The sequence below is a fragment of the Scyliorhinus torazame genome, chromosome 3 (assembly GCF_047496885.1).
Source record: "Scyliorhinus torazame isolate Kashiwa2021f chromosome 3, sScyTor2.1, whole genome shotgun sequence".
Classification (NCBI taxonomy): domain Eukaryota; kingdom Metazoa; phylum Chordata; class Chondrichthyes; order Carcharhiniformes; family Scyliorhinidae; genus Scyliorhinus; species Scyliorhinus torazame.
Genome location: NC_092709.1, coordinates 76,699,180 through 76,724,650, shown reverse-complemented (window position 1 = coordinate 76,724,650; position 25,471 = coordinate 76,699,180). Strand labels below are relative to the sequence as shown.

The window sequence follows — 25,471 nt, the reverse complement described above, 5'->3', positions numbered from 1 at the left end:
TTCTTTTGTTTAAGAAGGGTAGCAAGGATAATCCAGGGAACTACAGGCCAGTGAGCCTTACGTCAGTGGTAGGGAAATTACTGGAGAGAATTCTTCGAGACAGGATCTACTCCCATTTGGAAGCAAATGGACATATTAGTAAGAGGTAGCAAGGTTTTGTGAATGGGAGGTCATGTCTCACTATCTTGATAGAGTTTTTCGAAGAGGTCACAAAGATGATTGATGCTGGTAGGGCAGTGGATGTTGTCTATATGGACTTCAGTAAGGCCTTTGACAAGGTCCGTCATGGAAGACTAGGCCAAAAGGTGAAGTCACACAGGATCAGGGTGGCAAGGTGGATACAGAATTGGCTAGGTCATAGAAGGCAGAGAGTAGCAATGGAAGGATGCTTTTCTAATTGGAGGGCTGTGACTAGTGGTGTTCCGCAGGGATCAGTGCTGAGACCTTTGCTGTTTATAGTATATATAAATGATTTGGAAGAAAATGTAACTGGTCTGATTAGTAAGTTTGCAGACGAGACAAAGGTTGGTGGAATTGCGGATAGCGATGAGGACTGTCAGAGGATACAGCAGGATTTCGATTGTTTGGAGACTTGGGCGGAGCGATGGCAGATGGAGTTTAATCCGGACAAATGTGAGGTAATGCATTTTGGAAGGTCTAATGCAAGTAGGGAATATACAGTAAATGGTAGAACCCTCAAGAGTATTGAAAGTCAGAGAGATCTAGGTGTACAAGTCCACAGGTCACTGAAAGGGGCAACACAGGTGGAGAAGGTGGTCAAGAAGGCATACGACATGCTTGTCTTCATTGGCCGGGGCATTGAGTATAAGAATTGGCAAGTCATGTTGCAGCTGTATAGAACCTTAGTTAGGCCACACTTAGAGTATAGTGTTCAATTCTGGTCGCTACACTACCAGAAGGATGTGGAGGCTTTAGAGAGGGTGCAGAAGAGATTTACCAGAATGTTGCCTGGTATCATAGAATTTACAGTGCAGAAGGAGGCCATTCGGCCCATCGAGTCTGCACCGGCTCTTGGAAAGAGCACCCTACCCAAGGTCAGCACCTCCACCCTATACCCACAACCCAGTAACCCCACCCAACACTAAGGGCAATTTTGGACACTAAGGGCAATTTATCATGGCCAATCCACCTAACCTGCACATCTTTGGACTGTGGGAGGAAACCGGAGCACCCGGAGGAAACCCACGCACACACGGGGAGGATGTGCAGACTCCGCACAGACAGTGACCCAAGCCGGAATCGAACCTGGGACCCTGGAGCTGTGAAGCAATTGTGCTATCCACAATGCTACCGTGCTACCCGTGGTATGGAGGGCATTAGTTCTGAGGAGCGGTTGAATAAACTCGGTTTGTTCTCACTGGAACGACGGAGGTTGAGGGGCTACCTGATAGAGGTCTACAAAATTATGAGGGGCATAGACACGAGTGTATAGTCAGAGGCGATTCCTCAGGGTAGAGGGGTCAATTACTAGGGGGCATAGGTTTAAGGTGCGAGGGGCAAGGTTTAGAGGAGATGTACGAGGCAAGTTTTTTTACACAGAGGGTAGTGGGTGCCTGGAACTCGCTACCGGAGGAGGTGGTGGAAGCAGGGACGATAGTGACATTTAAGGGGCATCTTGACAAATACATGAATAGGATGGAAATAGAGGGATACGGACCCAGGAAGTGTAGAAGATTGTAGTTTAGTCGGGCAGCATGGTCGGCACGGACTTGGAGGGCCGAAGTGCCTGTTCCTGTGCTGTACTTTTCTTTGTTCTTTGTTCTTGTTCTTTGACGCCGGTGAATCCGGCATCCGGGTATTTCCGGATCTCGCCAGGCTGGGGAAGTCAGGTGACTTGCGATCGGTGTGGAGCCCAATTTGGGATTCACCTGTGGCACCTAGATCTGCTCCAGGCACAATGGGATCACTGAATGGCGCCCAGGAAGTCACAGGGACTTCCTAGTAGTTTGTTGGAGAGCAACATGGGTAAAAGGTTTGGGCCCATTCTCTCAACCAGGGAAGGGTGCATCGCAAGACCAAAGTGAGCTTACTTTTATCACTACTATCCTTTCACTTCTCTGCTTTGGAATGTTTCAATATCTCATGGTGTTATAAATTGAAGTATTGTTCATATTTAATAAACAAATAAATACTTGCATTTTTGTAAGATCTTTCACAACTTCAGGAGATTTCAAAGTGCTTTCCAGCAAGGGAAGTACTGTTACTGTTGCGATGTAAATACAGCAGCCAATTTTTAAAAGTATGCTCCCACACCAGCAGGCAGATAATTGGTAGATAATCCGCGTTGGATCTGATCAGATTTAGGGTGAGAGATAGGTAATAGCCAGGTATTAAGGAGAACTTCCATGTTCTTCTTCAATATAGTGCTATGGGATCTTTTACATCCTAATGTGACGGCAGACAAAGCATAGATTTAGGATGGGATTCTCCAATAATGGGGCTATGCCCCCACGCCAGCGTGAAAACCGATGCCAACCACTCCGGCGTCAACGGTCCCCGATTATGGGGAATGCTCCCCTTCCTAGGGGGCTAAGTCGGCCCCGCAGTGGTCCCTGCAGTTCCAGCAGGCGCGGAACAGCCCGCGCGAGTTCGCGCATTCGCGCTGCGGCTTGCGTATTTCCGCGCATGCACGGAACGGCCGGAGTGATTTCCGCGCATGCGCGGGGGTTCCCTTCTCCGCACCGGCCCCCGGGCAATAAGGCGGAGCCCTACAGGGGTCCGGCGTGGAGTAAAATAGGCCCCCAAGGAACCAGCCCGCCCGCCGATCGGTAGGTCCCGATCGCGGACCAGGCCATTGTGGGGGCCCCCGCCGGCTTCTGATACCCCCCCCCCCCCCCTTCCAGGACGGCCCCCACAGACTCACCTTCCAGGTCCCGTCGTGTGGGACCTGAGTAACCCACGCCAGCGGGACTCGGCCAAACTCGTTGGCCCATCGGGGCCCGGAGAACCACCAGGGGAGCAGCAATAAACGGCCCCTGACCGGCACGGCGGGAATCTCGCGGCTGCCCGAGAATCGGCAGGGGAGAATGGGGAAGCCGGCGGCGGGGCACGATTCTCACGTCCCCCCGGGGATTCTCCGACACAGCGCTGGGTCGGAGAATCCCGGCCGTAGTACTCACCCATCAAACAGCGGGCAGGATTCTCCGGCCTCTCAGCCACATGTTTCTCGATGATGGGAGGGGGCATGCCATCCGCTGGCGGCAGGATTCTTTTGGCCCGCCGCTGTCAAGGGGAATTCCCATTGAAGCCGCCCTATGCCACTTGGGAACCCGCGGCAGGGTGTGTGCAGCCAACGGGACCAGAGAATTCCGCCGGCTAAATGGCCTGAGAATTCTGGCCAGCACTTCTGACAGTCTGAATAACAGATTTATTAGTGGTTTTTGAAAATGTAATTATTCGGATATATAAAGGAAGCAGGTAGATAGGTGTACTTGAATTTCTAAAAGGCATTGGATAAGCTGCCATATAAAAAGCTAATATGCATGATAAGTGTCCTGGGAGTTAACATGGATGGAGGATTAGGTAACAGACAGGATACAGAGAGTAAGGGGTAAACAGGGCATTTTCACATTGGCCGACTGTAACCAATGTAGTGCTGCAAGGATTAGCACAGGGGCCTCAGCCATTTCCAATCTATACCAATGAGTTATTCAGAGACCAAGAACAATATATCAAAGTTTGCTGACAATACAAGGCTTGGTGGGTATGAAAGCTCAGATGAGGAAACAAAGAGGCTGCAAAGAAATATAGACAAGTTTAAATGAGTGAGAAAAAATGAGTATAATAAAGAGGACAAAAAAGGACATTTTTTCGAAAGTGTAATTTTTTTAAATGTTAAAAATTGTACAAGGAGCACAAAATTAACATGGAAATAGTGACAATAAGCAATTAGGAAGGCAATTTGCATTTTGGCCTACATTGCAAAGAGACTGGAGTACAAGCATAAATAAGTTTTGCTTTAGTGAACCCACATGGAATTCCTACTGTGCAGAAGGAGGCCATTCAGCCCATCAAGTCAGCACTGGTCCTCTGAAAGAGAACCATACCTATGCCCCGCCCTAACCTTGTAACCCAACATAACTTGCACATCTTTGGACACTAAGGAGCAATTTAGCATGGCCAGTCCACCCAACCTGCACATCTTTGGACTGTGGGAGGAAACCGGAGACAAGGGGAGAAAGTGTAAACTCCACAAGGACAGTCACCTGAGGCCAAAATTGAACCCGGGACCCGAGGGCTGTGAGGCAGCAGTGCTAACCACTGTGTCACGCATATTCACATCTGGAGTACCATGAGAAGTTTTGCTTTCCATATCTAAGGAAGGATGTGTTTTCCTTGCAGGCAATGCAACAAAAGTTCACTGGAATGTTTCCTAGGATGAAAGGGCTGTCCTATGCTGAGAGGCTGAGTAAATTGGGCCTACACTCTCTGGTGTTTCGAAGGATGGGAGGTCATCTTATACAAGATTCTGAAGGGGCTTGTCAGAGTAGATACTGCAAGGTTGTTTCTCCTGATCAAGGAATCTAGAACACATGGGCCACAGTGTGAGGATAAGGGATTGATCATTTAAGCCTGAAATTAGGCGAACTTTGTTCACTCAGAGTGCTGTGATTCTTTGGAATTCTGTGCCACAGATTGTTGTGGATGCTCCATCGTTGAGTATATTCGAAGCTGGGATAGATAAATTTTCGATCCCTCAGGGAATCAAGGGATAAGGGGAGCAGGTGGGAAAGTGGAGTTGAAACTGTCGAGCAACCATGATTGTGTTGAATGATGGAGTAGGCTTGAGGGACCATATAATCTACACCTGCTTTTTCTCTTTTGTTCTCTCTCCCTTGTTCTCTTCCTCTTCTGTCCACGCTCTTTTTCTCATGTTTCTGTTTATTCCTTTATTTAAAGGAATTAAATCCTGCACACGTACATCTTATTCATTTAAATTGGACTTCAGTATATAATTAACTGGATGGGGAGCAAAGTTGCAACATTGGATGAGAAATGTATCAAGATTACAAGTTGTTCATAGGTCCAGCACTGTCTCTACTGCTTGTAGACAAATGGGAAAATTGTTACCGCCAGTTCATTTTTTGTATGTATTTTTAGCGTTTTTTTTTTTGTCATAGAATTTACAGTGCAGAAGGAGACCATTCGGCCCATCGAGTCTGCACCGGCTCTTGGAAAGAGCACCCTACCCAAGGTCAACACCGCCACCCTATCCCCATAACCCAGTAACCCCACCCAACACTAAGGGCAATTTTGAACACTAAGGGCAATTTATCATGGCCAATCCACCTAACCTGCACATCTTTGGACTGTGGGAGGAAACCGGAGCACCCGGAGGAAACCCACGCACACACGGGGAGGATGTGCCGACTCTGCACAGACAGTAACCCAAGCTGGAATCAAACCTGGGACCCTGGAGCTGTGAAGCAATTGTGCTATCCACAAGGCTACCGTGCTGCCCAAGGTTTTACTCTTACTGACAGTACAATGGGGCGTGTGAGGCCTTGTTATAGTCACTTTACTTCGAAGAATTTATTTTACTGAAATTTGATTGATCTGAGTTTTGTATAGTTGGCAATTGATTGCTTAGATTATTTTAGTTGCCTGGGAGGGGGTGAAAGTCGAAATTAACCAATTATCAAGGAGCAAAACATTAAAAATAGGGAGAATAATGACTGTCATGATATGCAAACATGCAACCAATGAACACTCAGAATAGGACACAACCAATGGGCAGTCAGGACACTCAGTGGTGATATCACCACAAGGGGGCATGACATAAACACTATAAAAGGGATGAGGCACTCACACCCTGCTTCTTTCCACAGACAGACATCTAGAGTCAGACAGGGTTGATAAGCAGCATCACACCCCAGCACGTGGCTTAGAGCAAGCTGGTACAGTTAGACTGAGTTACTACAGTTAGATTAGAAGAGAGTTGAACTCATTTAAGAACTGTGTTAATAGTTCAATCAACAAGTTGAACTAATTTTAGAGTCTGGAGCATCCTTTAGTTAAGACCGCATCAAGTAGCAGCCTGTGTTATCTGAAGCAGCAAAACAGAACATGATACAAGAGTGATTGTTCAATCTATTTAGTTCAACTCAGCAAGATCCGTGACAACCAGCTACTGAATACAGGCACAATGGACAAAATTCAGGCTCCTCATCAGCTCAGGACCACCGGCAATTTTAGTGCCAACTGGCAATCATTCAAGCAGAAATTTCAACTATACGTGGAAGCATCCTACCTCAATGGCGTGACCGATGCTCGAAAGATAGCTCTAATACTCACCACTGCGGGTGACCATGCGATAGAGATCTTCAACTCTTTTCACTTTTCCGAAGGGCAGGACAAAATGGAGTACCAACCATCCTGGACAAATTTGACAGCCACTGCGAGGTGGACACCAACAAAATCTTCAAGAGCTACATCTTCAAGCAGAGGATGCAAGGTAAAGACGAATCCTTCAACTCCTATCTAACTAACCTTAGACTGCTAGCGCAATCCTGCAACTTCGGTGATATCACTGACTCCATGATCAGAGACCAAATCGTTTTTGGAGTCCACTCTGATCCTCTGCGAGAGCAATTGTTGAAAATCAAGCACATGACCCTGCCAATCGCGATTGAAACGTGTACTGTGCATGAGCACTCTAATAATCGCTATTCACAGTACAAAACGGCAGAACGTGAAAAACAAGCCTCCCACGAGGTGGAGAGTGGTCAGGCCATCTCCTGGATGCAGCGCCTCCACATTGACAAAAGCGGCCATTTCGGCCGTTCTTCCCGGAGCCCGACGCATGCGTAATGCGATTGGGAACACGAAGCGGCCGAAAACTGCACTACGCAGGGGCAGACGTCCGAGAACCGCACCGCGCATGCGCAACGACGCACTGAGCATCATGATGCCGGCGTCAAGACGTTTACGAACTGCGGCACCGCCCATTTCTTTAAAAACTGCCCCTGCAAGAGGCAAACGCTGTTTAAACTGTGGGAAACCAAACCACTATTGAGCCTTGTGCAGATCTGCACCACCAGTCAGGAGCCAGCGCTCCCAATTCCGACAGCAGCGCACCAGATGTGTGCAACACCGAATGCATGATTCTGATCCAGGCAGTGCGATGGATCCAGATGATGAATACCTGGACAACGCTTACCGAGTGGGCATTATTACAAAGTGCGAATACGCCACACCGGACACATCGCGTCCAATCAATCCTAGCAGTGGATTCCGAGGACGAATGGCATGCAGTGATGAAGGTCGACCACTGCCCCATCCAGTTCAAACTGGACACAGGTGCCTCCGCCAACCTGATTTTGCAGGTGGACTTCAAGAGAATCAAGAAGCCTCCCACAGTCCTTCCAGCTGCCTGCAAACTCCTGGACTACAATGGAAACGCAATTAAGGCACTGGGGTCCTGCCATCTGCAGGTGTACAGCCGTCACACACAAGCAAGCTTACGCTTCGAGATTGTTAAACCAGACAGGGCGTCCCTGCTAGGTGCGCACGTCTGCAAGCAACTGAACCTCATTCAAAGTGTCTACACCACGATGCCGTCCCATTTGGATCTTCAAGCCAGCATCGATGACATCCTAACCCAGTACCCAGATGTAATTAGTGGGATGGGCACGCTGCCGTACGAGTACAAGATTCTACTGCGGCCTGATGCCAAGCCAGTGGTTCACGCACCACGACGTGTCCCTGCTCCACTGAGAGAGCGCCTGAAGGCAAAGCTCACGAGTCTACAACAAAAAGGCATCATCTCCAAGGTCACTGAACCAACCGACTGGGTCAGCTCGATGGTGTGCGTAAAGAAACCTTCGGGGGACCTACGCATCTGCATTGACCCCAATGATCTAAACAAAAACATTATGCGGGAACATTACCCCATCCGGAAGAGGGAAGAAATCACAAGTGAGATGGCACACACGCGATTCTTTACAAAATTGGACACATCCCAAGGATTTTGGCAAATCCAACTTGAAGAATCCAGCAGAAGGCTCTGCACCTTCAACACACCTTTTGGCAGATTCTGCTACAACCGAATTCCATTTGGCATCATCTCGGCATCAGAGATTTTCCATCGCATCATGGATCAGATGATGGAGGGAATAGAAGGGATTTGTGTCTACGTTGACGATATCATAATCTGGTCCACAACCCCAGAGGAACATGTGTCGCAACTCAAGAAAGTATTCCGACGCATACGTAAACATGGCCTCAAGCTAAACAGGTCCAAGTGCTGTTTTTGGACATCCACGCTGAAGTTCCTGGGCGATCAGATTTCGCTACATGGTGTGCGCCCGGACACAGACAAAATTAAAGCCATCGAGGCAATGAAAGTCCCTGAGGACAAGAAGGCAGTACTGCGCTTCCTGGGAATGGTCAATTTCCTTGGCAAGTTTATCCCAAATTTGGCCACACACACCTGTTGCCCTACGCAACCTGGTGAAAAAATCAACCGCTTTTGAGTGAAGGCGGAGCATTGAACAGAGTGGCTGGAGCTGAAAGCCAAGCTCACCACTGCATCCTTCCTTGCATTCTTTGACCCAGACCGAGAGACAAAGATATCCACAGATGTGACTCAGGATGGCATTGGGGCCGTGTTGCTTCAAAGAGACGACACGTCATCCTGGGTACCAGTAGCATACGCATCACGGGCAATGACACCCACTGAGACCAGATATGCGCAGATTGAGAAGGAGTGTTTAGGTCTTCTCACCGGCATCCTCAAATTTCATGATTATGTCAACAGCTTGCCAACATTTACTGTTGAGTTGGATCATAGACCTCTGGTCCACATCATCCAAAGGATCAGAATGCCTCGTTTGCAGAGAATTCTGCTCAAACTCCGGAGGTATGATTTCAATTTGGTGTACACACCTGGCAAGGAGCTCATCATCACCGATGCATTGTCCCACTCCATCAACTCACCCAGTGAACCACTGGAGATCATCCAGCACATTTAATTGCAGGTACAACTGTGTACAAGCACTCTCCCGGCAACAGATGAGAAGATCGTTCTCATCCGAGAAGAGACGGCCAAAGCCCCCTGTTGCAGCGAGTCATCCACAACCTCAGCAATGGCTGGCAGGAAGGGCAATGCCCTCAATTCTACAACATCAAGGATGACCTGATGCTGATCGACGGCATCCTGCTCAAGCTGGACAGGATAGTCATCCCTCTACGTCTCCAGAGCATGGTGCTGCGGCAGATTCATGAGGGACACCTGGGCGTAGAAAAGTGCAGACGCAGGGTCCGGCAAGCTGTCTACTGGCCCGACATCAACCAGGACATCATGGACATGGTCCTGAACTGCGAAACCGGTCAGAGATTCCAACCAGCACAGAGCAAGGAGACGCTCCAACCATATGACCTAGAGATCTCTCCGTGGTCCAAGGTTGGCATTGACCTATTCCACGCGAATGGTCGCGACTATATCTTAATGATCGATTACTTTTTGAACTATCTTGAGGTGCTAAAGCTGTCAGACCTCACGGACCGTCATCAAAGCATGTAAAGAGACATTCTCACGGCATGACATCCCGAATACCGTCATGAACGACAATGGCCCGTGCTTCCACAGTTGAGAATGGTCCACATTCGCCAAGAGCTACAGTTTCAGGCATGTCACCTCCAGTCCGCACTATCCGCAGTCCAATGGCAAAGTCGAAAAAGGGGTGCACATCATTAAGCAGCTCATCTGCAAGGCCTCGGACTCCGCTTCCGACATACACCTTGCACTACTTGCGTACCGGGCGACTCCCTTGTCCACTGGCATGTTGCCAGCTCAACTGCTGATGAACAGGGACCTGTGGACGACCTCCAGCCATACACTAGCCCAACCTTGATCACCTCCCGGTGCTGCAGAAGATGCAGCAGCTTCGCGACAACCAGAAGCAGGGCTATGACCCACATGCCACTGATCTGGACGTGCAGACACTGGCAAGATCAAGATACCGGATGGTGGGTGGTCTGCTCCGGCTGTCGTTGTTCGACAGGCTGTGCCCAGATCCAATGTCATACGTATGGCTGATGGCTCCATTGTGCGAAGGAATCGAAGGGCACTGCGAAAAATTGCTTGTCCACAGCCACTTTCCCCTCCATTTCCACATGTCGAATTGCCACCTCCAGACACCTCGAACCACGAGGCCACCAGTCGTGCCTCCCACTCGCCTGTCAAGACACCGTCATCCCCTCCACCACATCTCTGGCGGTCGATGAAGATCAGACGCAAGCCTCAGAGACTGGACTCATGCGCATTTGTTTTGTTTGATCTGTTCTGTATTCCTCAGTCAGTCACATTAGACAGACACATTGACATGTATATACATCTAAAAAAAAAAGGGAGAGATGTCATGATATGCAACCATGCAACCAATGAACACTCAGAATAGGACACAACCAATAGGCAGTCAGGACACTGAGAGGTGGCATCATCACAAGGGGGCATGACGTAAACACTATAAAAGGGATGAGGCACTCACACCCTGCCTCTTTCCACAGACAGACATCTAGAGTCAGACAGGGTTGATAAGCAGCATCACACCCCAGCACGTGGCTTAAAGCAAGCTGGTACAGTTAGACTGAGTTACTACAGTTAGATTAGCAGAGAGTCGAACTCATTTAAGAACTGTGTTAATAGTTCAATAAAGAAGTTGAATTCATTTTAGAGTCTGGAGCATCCTTTAGTTAAGACTGCATCAAGTAGCAGCCTGTGTTATCCGAAGCAGCAAAACAGAACATGATACAAGAGTGACTGTTCAATCTATTTATTTCAACTCAGCAAGATCCGTGACAACCAGCTACTGAATACAGGCACAATGGACAACATTCAGGCTCCTCATCAGCTCAGGACCACCGGCAATCTTAGTGCCAACTGGCAATCATTCAAGCAGAAATGTTAACTATACGTGGAAGCCATGCAACCAATGAACACTCAGAATAGGACACAACCAATAGGCAGTCAGGACACTGAGAGGTGGCATCACCACAAGGGGGCATGACATAAACACTATAAAAGGGATGAGGCACTCACACTCTGCCTCTTTCCACAGACAGACATCTAGAGAGTCAGACAGGGTTGATCAGCAGCATCACACCCCAGCACGTAGCTTAGAGCAAGCTGGTACAGTTAGACTGAGTTACTACAGTTAGATTAGCAGAGAGTCGAACTCATTTGAGAACTGTGTTAACAGTTCAATAAACACGTTGAACTCATTTCAGAGTCTGGAGCATCCTTTAGATAATACTGCATCAAGTAGCAGCCTGTGTTATCCGAAGCAGCAAAACAGAACAATGACTAGAGGCAGAACGAGGCACAAATCAGCAGAAAAGGTCGCATACTCTGTAGGACAACCGCTTTTATTCGTTAATTTAAAGTCAGAAAAACCAGTAAGGTTTTTGTTACCAACATGGAATTTGATAATCCCTTGAATGATATTGAACTGGATGATGCAGAAGCTTAAAGAGACGATTGGTTGTTAGATTGTTAGGTGAATTGGACATTCTGAATTCTCCCTCTGTGTACCCGAACAGATGCCGTAGTGTGGTGACTTGGGGATTTTCACATTAACTTCATTGCAGTAAGCCTGCTTGTGACACTATTAAAGATTATTATTATTATTATTATTATTATTATTACTGGGCCTGCTCACTGTACAGCAATGCTCAGCAAAGAAAATAGGTTTCTAGATCATTTTGCTAAATCACTAAGTTGAAGATATCTGGTTAAAACCACATATTCTGCACTACTCTGAACATTATGTCCATTTTTTTGTTGCAAAGGCACAAAGAAAGCAATGCAATATTGAGCAATAAAAAACTTGGGCGTGATTTTCTCACCGCGTTGCCCCCAGCACTGATTCCGTTGCTCCTGAGGCATCACGGGAGAGGCCCAAAACAGGCTTCATGCCAGGTGCAATACCGCACGCGAGTCATCCAACACGTGGTGCCCGCCATGATCTGGATCACGCCCTCGCTGGGTGTGATCCAGCTAACGATACTTGAATGAGCCATTAGGCTCATCAAAAATATGCAAGGTCAGGTTGAGGCGGCAGTCTCCTGGTACCCGGGAATCCATGACCGCACCGGCGATGCCACACCCTGGCGCTGATTAGTACTGGTCTCCACAAGCGGACACCAGGTGTGATTGCCATGCTGGGGGGCCTAGAGGCCATTGGAGTCCCCCGGGTGGTCAGGAACAGAGCAGGGCAGTATCCTGGCACTCCAACTGGTACCCGGGAAGACTAGCAGTGCCAAGCTGGCATTGGCAGTGTGTCGGGCAATGCCTGGGTGCCAGGCTGGCAGTGCCCCCCAAAGTGAGGACACCACGCTCTGGGGTCATTTAGGGCCCCCCTTTCAGGACCCCCCCATACACTCTCCAACCTTCATGACGCCCCTTCATAGCCCCTCTCAACTCCCACCCTTCAGAACCTCCCTTCACCCCCTTTCATGGACATGGCCCCCATCAGGCCACGACTCTTGGCCGTGCCAACCTGTCCATGCCAATCTGGCACTGCCAGCCTCACACCTAGAAAGTGTCCTTGACACCCTTGCAGTGCCAGGTTGACACAGCGTCGGTACCCAGGCACCAGAAAGAGTGCCAGGGCACTGCACTGCCCTGTCTCCGAGCACACGGCGGCTCCAATAGCCTCTGAGAACCCCAGAATGGCCAGCACACCTGATCTCTGCTTGTGGAGACAAATACTAATTGGCATCCGGGTGAGGCCTCACCAATGCAGCCAGTGACTCCCGGGAGCCCGGCCTCAAACATACTGCGCATATTTAGATGAGCCCAATGGCTCATTTAAATATGATTAGTCTGGATCACGCCAGCGGGCGCGTAATCCAGATCACGACCGGCACCACCTGTCGGATGCCTCATGCACGGTTTTGCGCCCAAAGCCCGATTTGGGCCTCTACTGCGATGCTCCCAGCACAACAGATTCGGCACCAGGCGCAACACGGTGAGATAATTGCGCCCATTATCTGGTTACCTTTGATGTAGAAAGAGAAGAAATGTTATAATGAAGTTTTAAAAGGTAGAGATGGAAATTCATCTCGGGTAACATCACAAAACATGCAACATAGCACTGGCCGCCTGCTATACGCAGCACTTGATATTCAGTTCCATTGGAGCACGCCCAAACAAATTTCTACCCCATATATTAACAACGTTTCAGCAGTAGGAAGTCAGCACAGGCCATTGAAATCTGTAGAAAGCAATTGTGTCTCTTTCATGAAATACTATCATCTAAAAAGGGATGATTGCACAGCAATATTGCATTTTGTTAATTCTTTTTAAAATTGAGTCACATTCTTCTTTTAATGTTGACAGGCAAACTTCTCAAAGCTGAATACATCCTGAGCAGCCTCATTAATAACAGTGGGGCAACAGGTTAGTGATTACTTCGGTAAAACTGGTGCCTTTATAAATGTGTTTCATATAGCCATGAACATGATATATGAAATCTAAATTAGGTTTGGAGTTGGGAATTTTTCATTATCCTTCAAGGTAATTTCAACTCACTGCCTCAATAAGCCTCAATAACGTTCTGCTGGATCTAACTGAAGAGGAATAACTGCTGCATCAACTAAGGGGAAGTGAACTGGAGCACAACAGAGCAATAAACATATAGGGAACATATAGGCAGTGGCGATCACAACGTAATAGCATTTAAAATAATGATTACGAGACATAATTAAGGTAAAATGGTGAAAACAGTGAAGTTTTATTTATCATATATATTCCTCAGTGCAGCAAAACTTCTCATGCTTGAGCTGATTATCATTTCAGTCCCTAGCATTGGATCTTTCCTATGAAAGGTTCTTCCAACTACACTATGTCTAAGGTTTTGACCCTGTTTGATTTCCAGCATCGAAGGCCTCCCTCAAGAGGTAGCTGAGGGCCAGATTTGTTCGCCTGTAAGCCTCTAATTATTTATGGTTCTATTGGTAGTTTTTTGTTCATCTTTATGCTTGTGATATATAATGGCTGTGATTTGTATATAGAAGTGACTTCCTGTGCTTAACAAATAACTGCTCATTTACCATTTGCTCACACCCTCCCCCACTACCATCATGTGCCTGGAAAGCACTGCAGTTGCATTTCCCTGCATGGTTTTTCAGGTGGTTAGACCAAAATGCACCTCGAACCAGAGAATGATGGAATGGTAAAGCATAGAAGCAAGCCATTGAGCACAAGCTGTCTGTGCTCGCTCTCTGGTAGAGCTATTGACTTAAATATCCTCGGCTTACTTTGTGCTTCCACATTCTTTTTTGCTCCTCTCACTCCTTCCTGCTATTTGGTGAACTATTGTACACCTGATGCAAATGCACTAAAGTAAATTGTTTGCACACAAATGTCAGAGATCTGTACACTCATGCTAACATCAGGCATCGTTCAAGGGCAAACTGCTACCAAATATACCAAACACTTTAGCTTCCAGAGCTCCTGTTGCTGTGCTACCTGCCTCAAAGAGCCAGTCAGCGCTTGTCAAGATAGGTATTTTTGGCACCTTGAATGAAAAAATAGGCTTTCACCTTCAGAAATTGTTATGGAATTTTAAAACTTTTTTCTGCTCATCAGTGGATACCATATTGGCACAGTGGTCCCCCCACCCCCATCTTCTATGCAAAACCATATTTATTCATGCTGAAGTGGAGCATCAACCACATGCTGCCTTGACAGTTTCTCAAAGATTTGACAGACCTTCTCCAGTGCCACAAATAATTGTGATGTGGAGATGCCGGCGTTGGACTGGGGTGAGCACAGTAAGAAGTCTTACAACACCAGGTTAAAGTCCAACAGGTTTGTTTCAAGCACTAGCTTTCGGAGCACTGCTCCTTCCTCAGGTGAATGAAGAGGCCTGTTCTAGAAACATATATATAGACAGATTCAAAGATGCAAGACAATGTTTAGAGTGCGAGCATTTGCAGGTAATTAAATCTTTACAGATCCAGAGATAGGGATAACCCCAGGTTAGAGAGGTGTGAATTGTCTCAAGCCAGGACAGTTGGTAGGATTTCGCAAGCCCAGGCCAGATGGTGGGGGATGAATGTAATGCGACATGAATCCCAGATCCCGGTTGAGGCCGCACACATGTGTGTGGAACTTGGCTATAAGTTTCTGCTCGGCGATTCTGCGTTGTCGCGCGTCCTGAAGGCCGCCTTGGAGAATGCTTACCCGGAGATCAGAGGCTGAATGCCCTTGACTGCTGAAGTGTTCGATCCTGGCCTCGGGTCCCGGTCCGTGTGGAGTTTGCACATTCTCCCCGTGCCTGTATGGGCCTCACTCCCACAACCCAAAGATGTGCAGGGTAGGTGCATTGGCCTTGCTAAATTGGAAAAAAAAAAGAATTGGGCACTTTACATTTTTTTTTTTTAAAACATCACTCTCCACAGCTCCAGATTGCAACATGCATGCGAATGTATAAATTAGAGCATTCCTGCCTGGTTATTGTTGCGCGATGTCCGTTCATTCGTTGTCGCAGCGTCTGCATGGTCTCGCCAATGTACCACCCTTCGGGACATCCTTTCCTGCAGCGTATGAGGTAGACAGCATTGGCCGAGTCGCACGAGTATGTACCGCGTAACTGGTGGGTGGTGTTCTCACGTGTAATAGTGGTAGTCAAGTCAATGATCGGGCACGTCTTGCAGAGATTGCCATGGCAGGGTTGTGTGGTGTCCTGGTCGCTGTTCTGAAGGCTGGGTAGTTTGCTGCAAACAATGGTTCGTTTGAGGTTGCGCGGTTGTTTGAAGGCAAGTAGTGGGGGTGTGGGGATGACCTTGGCAAGATGTTCATCTTCATTGATGACGTGTTGGAGGCTGCGAAGAAGATGTCATAGTTTCTCCGCTCCAGGAAAGTACTGGACGACGAAGGGTACTCTGTTGGTTGTGTCCCGTGTTTGTCTTTTGAGGAGGTCGGTGCGTTTTTTTACTGTGGCGCGTTGGAACTGTCGATCGATGAGTCGAGCGCCATATCCCATTCGTACGAGGGCATCTTTCAGCGTCTGTAGATGTCTGTTACGCTCCTCCTCTTCTGAGCAGATCCTGTGTATACGGAGGGCTTGTCCATAGGGGATGGCTTCTTTAATGTGTTTAGGGTGGAAGCTGGAGAAGTGGAGCATCTTTAGGTTATCCGTGGGCTTGCGGGAAAGCGAAGTGCTGAGGGTACCATCCTTGATGGAGATGAGTGTGTCCAAGAATGCAACTGATTTTGGAGAGTAGTCCATGGTGAGTCTGATGGTGGGATGGAACTTATTGATGTCATCGTATAGTCGTTTCAGTGATTCTTCGCCGTGGCTCCAAACGAACAAACTGTCATCGATGTATCTGGTGTATAACATCGGTTGAAGGTCCTGTGTGGTGAGGAGGTCTTGTTCAAACTTGTGCATGAAGATGTTGGCATATTGAGGTGCGAATTTGGTGCCCATGGCTGTTCCGTGCGTCTGGACGAAGAACTTGTTGTCGAAGGTAAAGATGTTGTGATCCAGAATGAAGTGGATGAGTTGCAGAATTGCGTCTGGAGATTGGCAGTTGTAGGTGTTGAGTACTGAGGCTGTTGCAGCAATGCCGTCGTCATGGGGGATGCTGGTGTAGAGTGCCGAGACGTCCATTGTGACGTGGAATGTTCCTGGTTCAACTGGTCCGTGGGTGCTGAGTTTCTGTAGGAAGTCCATCGTGTTGCGACAGAAGCTGGGCGTACCTTGTATGATGGGTTTCAAGATGTCCTCGATGTAGCCAGAGAGGTTCTCTCACAGGGTCACATTGCCTGAAACGATAGGACGGCCTGGTGTGTTGGCCTTGTGTATTTTCGAGAGGCAGTAGAGATCTCCAATGCGGAGAGTACGTGGGATGAGAGCACGTAGGGTGCTCTGAAGGTCTGGCTCCAAGGTCTTGATCAGTCTGTTGAGTTGGCGGATGTGTTCCTTGGTCGGATCTGCGGGTAACTGTCTTAGTGTTCCTGGTTGTAGAGTTGTCGGTATACTTCTTTGCAGTAGTCCGTTCTGTTCAGTAATGATAATTGTAAAAGGGCAGGAATCCTTCTTCCATCTTCCCATATAGTAGTTCCACCCTGCAATCAAAACAAAAAATCCCACAGCTGGAACTGAAGTCTACTCCTATTTCCAAACATCCAATGTGCATGCACAAAATTGTTGTCCATGTTTGTCTTCAATAAAATACCACAAACAGAATAGTACTGACTTCCCTGGCGTGGAATTCAACTTCATCAGAAGTACAAAATGTGTGCTAGTGAGTCAGTGTCCCATTTTACACCCTGCCCAAATTTCTTTAACTTCCACTCTTTATCATCATGAACTTCCCTTTTGTTGATCTTTTCCAAGGTGATGGTCTAGGTATGCAGTTGTGTATCCTAGTGTCACTCCTAAGTAAGATTTACTGACTGGAGATTGGGCCAAGCTGAACTGTTTACCTGCTACATAAAATCCATATGCTGCAGTGAATTCTGTGGTGTAGCGTTCCCAGCTCTGAGCCAGAATTTCTAGGTTCAAGTCCCACTCCAGAGCTTGATGGCCAAGGAAGGTGCGTTCGTAACACAGCCAAACTTGTAAATCCTTCCAACACACGCCGATAGCAGGTGGTAAGAGTGGGAGAGGTTCCTGATCAGCCTTGTGATGGAAAGAAATGGAAGCCTCTACCATCACTATCAGTGCAGCACGGTGGCGCAGTTGTTAGCACTGCTGCCTCACGGCGCCGATGACCCGGGTTCAATCCCGGCCTCAGGTCCCTGTCCATGTGGAGTTTGCACATTCTCCCCGTGTCTGTGTGGGTCTCACCCCCACAACCCAAAGATGTGCAGGCTAGGTGCATTGGCCATGCTAAATTGCCCCTTAATTGGAAAAAAAGAATTGGGCCCTTTAAATTTTTTTAATTTAAAAAAAAACATCACTCTCCACAGCTCCAGACTGCAACATGCATGCGAAAGTATAAATTAGCACAGCAGCTCAGGCTCTTTGGAGGGGCTGGTTGGCTCAGTTGACTGGATGCCCAGTGTGGATCAGATAGATGCCAACAGCATGGGGTTTGTTACCCATTCTGGCTGGGGTGGATTTGGGCCCTGCCCCCTTGCTCTGCCATGGTGGAGATTGCAGCACTGTGGAGTGGATCTGCCTTCAGACAGAGAATTCAAGAGGAAGAAGCAGAAATGTATTATAATTGTTTGGAAAGTGCAGAGCCTCTAGCAAATAGTAATCCGATAACAGGATTAATACATACAATTTGATTTTACTCTTTCTCTTGACTCTTTCATTACTTCTTGTGACATGCAGGTAATTGGGTCTATGAGAAAAAGAGTGATCGAGTTCTGGTGCAGGCTGTCAGTATTCAGATCAGGGGACAGATACTACAAAAACTCGGTAAGCTTAAAGATGGATTTACGGCATCAGGCACCATGCTGAATAATGTTGGGATATTTTCAGTTGATTTTATTTGGAGCTTTTCATTTCTGGTTGCTAAATGTCTTATTCAGTTCTGCATCTTATAACAAAGGTCATGGAGTGGGCCACAATTATGTCCATCTTCTTAGTATGAGGGACACTGGAGAGTAGGCGCCATGACCCTCAATTGACACCAATCTTGCCAGGGCTCCTTGGGGCCATAATCCGTCAAATGCCTTGAAGTTGAATGCAAATATCTCTTCTCTGGTACTGGGGTCTAGTTGAAAGGAGGCTTCAAGGGCAGTAACTGACTGTAATCGATGCATCATTTTTGGATAAGCACTACTTGGCAATTTTTCACATCGCCAGTTAATAACTATTGCCGGAATGGTCCAGTCCCGTCTGCTGCTGGGATTTACCGGTGCCACCAAAGTCAATGGACATTTGGCTGGTTCCCCACATCTGCCATGGGCGGGGGAGGGGGAAGTGGAAAATCCCAGCCAACGTGGATAACAATCGCTGAACACCTTGCTTGGGGATTGTTGCAATTCCAGTAGTGGCCACCCCTCCTGGTGGCACTGCTGGGACAAGAGAGCTTCCAGCCATTTCATTCACTGCAGCTCTCTGAGTCGGGACTTGGAAGAGGGAATGAGGCCACCTCTCAAGCTAATTAAAGGCCTGACAGCTGTCAACTGGCTACAGCAGGCAAGTTTTAACATCAAAAAGCAGGGTCCCTGGCCCCAGGTTAAGGTTCTTGGAGTGACCTAACAGGGGCCTAGGAAGAAAGGGTGAGTGGGGTCATTTATTTACCGCTTTGCATGAAGCCATCTGTACATGCTTCAATCGTGTCCCTTGCACTCATCCTGCTCTGCCTTAATTGAAGATGGAATTGTTGATGGAACATCATTCTCCTGTTAATTTTCTGGTAGGCCACCACCTTTCTTGACTGGATGTGATAGTGCTTTCCTTACAAATGCAAGTTTATATTGAAAGCCCCACGTTTGCTGTGAGTATTGAGGCCTGCATTATTTCAAACACTAAGCCATTTTTACTTCTTACCATAGATCCAAAAGGGCAATTAAAACATAAAGAAATGGCCTCAGTTAGTCCCTGTAACAGCCTAGAACCTATATTAGCAGTATTAACACCAACGTGGTGAAAGATTGGTCCCAGCAGAAAGCATGTGGAATTTCACATGGAAGAGCAATCATCAAAAAATAGAATTGTTAACATTCCAAGCATCAGAAAGGAAAAACATACCTGACTGTGAACCTTTGTGGCCATAAAGATGTGTGATCCATTCAGTATGTCAAATGGGCTGCTGAGCTGCAAATAGATTCTGTATTCAGAGAAAATGATGTAGAGAGCTCTTAATATTGCTGTTTTAATTCCTGATCAATTTTAGGACTGTGGTATGAAGCTGCAGAGCTGATCTGGGCTTCTATTGTGGGATTTTACGAGCTTCCTCACCCAGATAAAAAGGTTTGTTTTAATTTTTTTTTTCCTCTACTAAATTTCCCTAAAGATTTTCTTCTCCTAACTCTCCTCTCCTCTGAAAGCAGTGTCTGAGTGCTGCCCTCCAACCTGCTCTTCTCGGAAGTTCTTTAGAACATAGATACTGCCACTTTTTAAAAACTGCGGTGAGAAAGAACTCCTTTTCAAGAGAGGAAGCACTTCAGAGTTAATTGACCCCTGCAGAGCTATATAAATAAACAACAGTGCTCCTTCTTTTGAAATTGCCTGGACCTGTCAATCAAGAGGTTTGTAAAAGGCAATGGACCATGAAATTGAATGTAAACAATATAGTACAATTTTTAAGCTTCTAGGCATGCACAGAGTCTTGCAAAAGTTAAAGGGCAATAAAATTGACTGTGATAAAAACACCTCAAAACTTCTCACCACATTAAACCTTCTTCTGATAGATCATTGATCTTGACAGGTTGGGAGATTCCAACAGATCAGAAGGAAGATTTTAAAATGAAACTTGACATGCTGAAAGACAGTTTAATGATTTTTCAAGGCTACAGATGGGATGTCCTGCCAAATGACTCCCATCCTGGGAAAGAGCCCTGACCTGAGACCCACCAGCCCAGCCTGAACCCCCCAACCCCCATCTCCCCTGAAGGCCCCACCCCACTCGGCATCCTGGAGGTAAATGTAGAGAGGGAACTCACCCCCCCCCCCCCCCCTCAGAGTGCAAGGTGCCAGGTCCCCACTTCTCAAGACTTGCACCAATTCACACCAGTGTCACCCCCAGATGGCGAGGGCTGGAGCATCCTCAGGAGGCTGGTGAATCAGGCGTCTTGCCTGATAATGATATTGAAAAGAGCTTTAATTAGGTGTTTGCATGTTCCTGCCCACTGTGGGCAAGAACTTTGTTGGGGCCAGCGGGCCAGGCCGGAAGACTCGCAACGGATTTGACGCCCAGCGGGAATCCCATTTTTGCCCAATTTGACGGTTCATTGCAATTCCTACCTGGGGCTAGTGGGTCCGGAGAATTTCTCCTCTATCCTTTAACTAAATTAAAACGGTCAAGATGTTGCCAAGATCCCATGTACAGTTATTTTTATTTATTTAGTTATTTATTTTTGAAATTTAGAGAACTCAATTCATTTTTTCCAATTAAGGGCAATTTAGCATGGCCAATCCAACTACCCTGCACATCTTTTTGGTTGTGGGGGCGAAACCTACGCAACACAGGGAGAATGTGCAATCTCCACACGGACAGTGACCCAGAGCCGGGATCGGACCTGGGACCTCGGAGCCATGAGGTAGCAGTGCTAACCACTGCGCCACTATGCTGCCCAATCCCATGTACATTTAAAGTTGTGCAGAGACAGATATAGATGTTGGTGTGAGCACAAAATGTTAGAGGACATGGATAGAGTTTAAAACAGTAAATGTACAGGGGTGGCATTTATATTATTAATTGGAGTTAAAAGCAATTTGTGTTAAATTATTTGTAATTCTAGGGCATTTCCACTTCACTGGGCATTTTGGCTGATGTGCTGGTTTCAATGAGTGATGGTGATTACAATCGATTTAAGGATGACCCTCAGATGGACCTGGTAAAGTATCTTTGACTGTTGATGCTTCTAACAGTTGAAGTCCAATTGTTTTTAATGATGAAAGTAAATCAAGCAACTATACATTAATATAGAAATTGCTGGGTTAGATATCTGTGTGTGAAACAAAGAGAAAGGGCTGGATTTCCTGACAGGCATCAGGACCCTGAGGTCAACCCAATGAGACAGTAATGGAGGAAGCCAAGGTCCTTGGTTGTCAAGGATGAAGAATCACCCATAGCAGGTACTAGAGGCTATTGTAAAGGCACTTTGGAACATGATGGTAATGGTCGATGTACTGCTGTTAGTTCTCTTGCCATGAGAGGACATTGACAAGGGAAGGAGTGCAAAGTTGAGGTTGTGTGATAAAGGAAGCATGATAAGGTTAAAGTCAATGGCATTTGTCAAAACATGCTGCCCCAATGTCAAGCAAGAGCTATATCTCATTAACTCCTTTTGTCACACACACATCTCAGCGCTACTCACTCAGCACCCTGCCCCGAGGCCACCTCATCCCATGAGCACCAGGAGGAAGAAGGGATGTCCGAGGAGGCCACATCACATCTTACTAGCCAATAAACTGTCAACATAAATGCGAACACCTCGGAGGGGTGTAGTGCACATGTAGAGTCAGTAGCATGGGGTGACGGCCGCCACACCAGAGTGCGAGAGGAAGCACTAGAATCAGAGGCATCTGACTTCTGTATTCAGCCCCCTTGGGGAAGGGAGAAAGTCACAATGACGCTCCAGGAGGCAAGAATGTGGACTCTGAGGGGTCACCTTTTGGGGCACAGCATTTGCACCATCAGCAGCAGGTGGGTGGACATCTGTCGGAGTTCCATGAGGCAATGCAAGCTCACGCATGCACGTGCAGGAGTCCATCATGGTGATGAGCTTCACCTTGTCTCAAGGGCTCAACAAATGGGCTACCACCATGAGAGAATCCCCAATTTTATGGAGAGACACATGCAGCTTCACTCGGAGTGGATGCAAGAACAGTTTCACTGCCTGCAAAGGGTGCACAGCCCACTCCGTAACCTGGATTGCTCAGATAGAGTATTGTGTGCCGGGGATGATGGGTGGGGACCAGACGAGATTTGTGAAGGGACGGCAGGTGTTGACGAATGTCCGGAGGTTTCTAAATGTAATTATGATGCCTTCAGAGGGCTGAGAAGTGTTGTGGTGATGGACGTGGGGAAAGCTGCCAATCAGATTGAGTGGGCTTACTTGTTCAAGGTGCTGGGGCAGGTTAGCTTTGGGCAGGAATTTGTGGACTGGATCCGGCTGTTGTGTAAGGCGCCTAAGGCGAGTATTCGGACTAACAAGGTCAGCTCGGAGTACTTTGGGTTACACCGAGGGTTGATGCAGGGGTGTTTCTCCCCGCTGCTCTTTGCCCTGGTGATTGAGCCATTGGCAATGGCTCTTAGGGTCTCGAGGGGGTGGAGGGGTATTGAGCGGGGGGGGGGGGGGGGGGTAGAGCACCGGGTTTCTCTGTATGTGGATGATCTCCTGCTGTATATTTCGGACCTGGTCGGGGGCTTTGATAGGATCATGGGGATTTTGAGGGAGTTTGGTCTCTTTCGGTTATTAGCTCAACATGGGGAAATGTGAGATATTCCCAATTAATCCCTGGGGACAGGGGAGGAGGTTGGAGTAGGGGCGAGTGTTCATTATCTTAGGATACAAGTGGTACAGAGTTGGGCCCAGCTGCATAAGTTCAGTCTGGTGTGGTTGGTGGAGGGAATGAATTTGGACTTTAAGAGGTGGGACGCACTGCCATTGTAGTTGGCTGGTTGGGTCCAGACAGTAAAGATGACGGTGTTTCTGTTTCAGAACCCCCTGGTCTTTGTATCCTAGTTCTTTTTTAGGAAGGTTAATGGGTTGTTTTGAGGTTTGTGTGGGCTTGTAAGGCTCCGTGGGCTAGGAGGATGTTCTTGGAGAGAGATTGACGGGTATTGTTGGTGGTGTGTGTGGAGGAGGTTAGCGTGCCGAACTTGTAAAACTATTATTGGACAACAAACATTGCAATGGTTAGGAAGTTGGCGGTGGAGGAGCAGTTAGTGTGGGGGCGGATAGAGGCGGCCTCTTGTAAAGGGACCAGTTTGAGGGCACTATTGCTGACACCACTTCTGTTCTCACCGGCCAGGTACGCCACAAGCCCGGTGGTGGGTGTGGAACCAGTGCCGGCAGGATTTTAGAATGGAAGGCATGTCCCTGTGGGCGCAGATTTGTGACAATCATAGGTTTGCCTCGGCGGGGTTAGATGCAATGTTCCGGGGTGGCGGCAGGTGGGGATAGATTACTTTAAGCATTTCTTTATTAGAGGAACATTTGCAGACCTGGACAAGCTGGAGGGGACATATCAGTTGCCAAAGGGGAATGGGTTCAGGTATGTGCAGGTTAAGGACTTCATGAGGAACGAGGTGCCTTTGTTTCTGATGCTGCCACCCCACGGTGTTGCAGGACAAACTGCTGTCTGAGGAGGAAATAGGGGAGGGCAAGGATACAGATATATATGGGAAGCACCTTGCACCTTCCTACCAACTGGGTTCCAAAGTCTCAAAGACAAAAATATCTGCCCTTCCAAGGTCACTAGTCCCACCCTCTAACTCCTTTGGGTGTCAGATACACAACTATAATTAATTGGTCTACGTTCTGTGGCACTTGGTGAAACTTTTTGAAGTTTTCTGAAAAGGACATCCTTGGGGTTACCATTGTTGATCTCTTTTGTGGTGTCTCTTAATTTGGCTTTGTTTAATTACGTTTGCTCAAGAGTCGCTAGGTATTTTTCGACACCACCACAAGGTTCAGAACCGATTACTGATTGAAGACTCGATACACCAGTTAGTAAATTCAAAAGCAATGCTCATTTATTTACACACAGTCAAATCGACTCATGCATAAACTCTACAAACTAAACTATCACTATTACTTAGCTTCGGGTGCCCACTCAGTCAGAGGAACAATGGATGTTGCTCGGTTCTGAGGCTGCTGGGTTGAGCTGTTTACAGGATAGCAACTAGGAGCGTCTATCTCGTAGCGTGCGTTGACTTGGAACTTACTTGGTCTGGTGTAGCTGCTCAGCTGGTCTCTCTCTTCGCTGAGAGCCAAGGCCAAAGAAGAAAGATTCTCTCATGGGGAATACTTTTTATACCTAAAAGGGCTTTGCGCGCTTTTGGGCGGGCCTTGAACTTGGCCTCAATTAATTGGGCCTTTCCCAATCATTCTTATCGATCTTCCTCCAATAGAGGGGTGGATTCCCTGGTTGCTGGGTGTGTCCTAGGTAGCCGTTGGTTTGCTTTGTTTGAGTCTCCTCTGGCGCCGGGGTGTCTGCCTTAACATTGTTTATCTAAATGTTCCTTTTTGTCCCCGGAGATGGCCATTAGTATGTAGATGGCTTAGCAGTTTCTGTCCTGTCTGAGAGCTAAGGCTCTAATCAATAGACAGACCTTGCACTTGCTTGTTTCTCAGTATTGTCCAATTTTCCCTGCATTCTTTGCAAGTGTCCATTTTGTAATCGGGACGTGGCCATCCCAGATGGCTACACTTCCTCCTTGTGATCCTCAACGCGAAGCGTGTAGGATCACACTACTACGTCGTCTTCATCCTCTGACCAAACGGGGCACCCATACTTAGGCTCTACACTGTCCTATCCTAAGCAACACAATTTTACCTGAACCATTTTAAATACATTCATTATCATAAAACTCTATGGGGCGCTATGACATTAATACATGCATTACAGAAAAATTAAAAAACTGGAACCTCTAACTATTCTCTATGAACTATCCTCATTCAAACAATCCAAAAATAATCTATACATCTTAACCTGTACAAAATAGCAGCACACAAATTTCTCTGGCCTGGCAGTCAGACACAGAGGCTTACATCTCTTTATTCCACAGAATACATAAAGGAAAATGGATGCACTTTAATCCGTCCCAATGGGTTTGGGGGTCTGGTGAAATCCGAAAATGGGGG

General features: G+C 47.4%; 1 protein-coding gene across 1 annotated transcript in view; it reads left to right on the top strand.

Annotated features, from left to right (window-relative positions):
• The window catches only part of alpk1 (alpha-kinase 1), a 217,095-nt gene that overhangs the window by 151,709 nt on the left and 39,915 nt on the right, over positions 1-25,471 (top strand). Inside the window, exons 6-9 of the mRNA XM_072495881.1 lie at positions 13,364-13,423; positions 18,318-18,404; positions 19,831-19,907; positions 21,398-21,493. Coding sequence (XP_072351982.1) covers positions 13,364-13,423; positions 18,318-18,404; positions 19,831-19,907; positions 21,398-21,493 — 320 coding nt within the window. The remainder of the gene's footprint in view (positions 1-13,363; positions 13,424-18,317; positions 18,405-19,830; positions 19,908-21,397; positions 21,494-25,471) is intronic.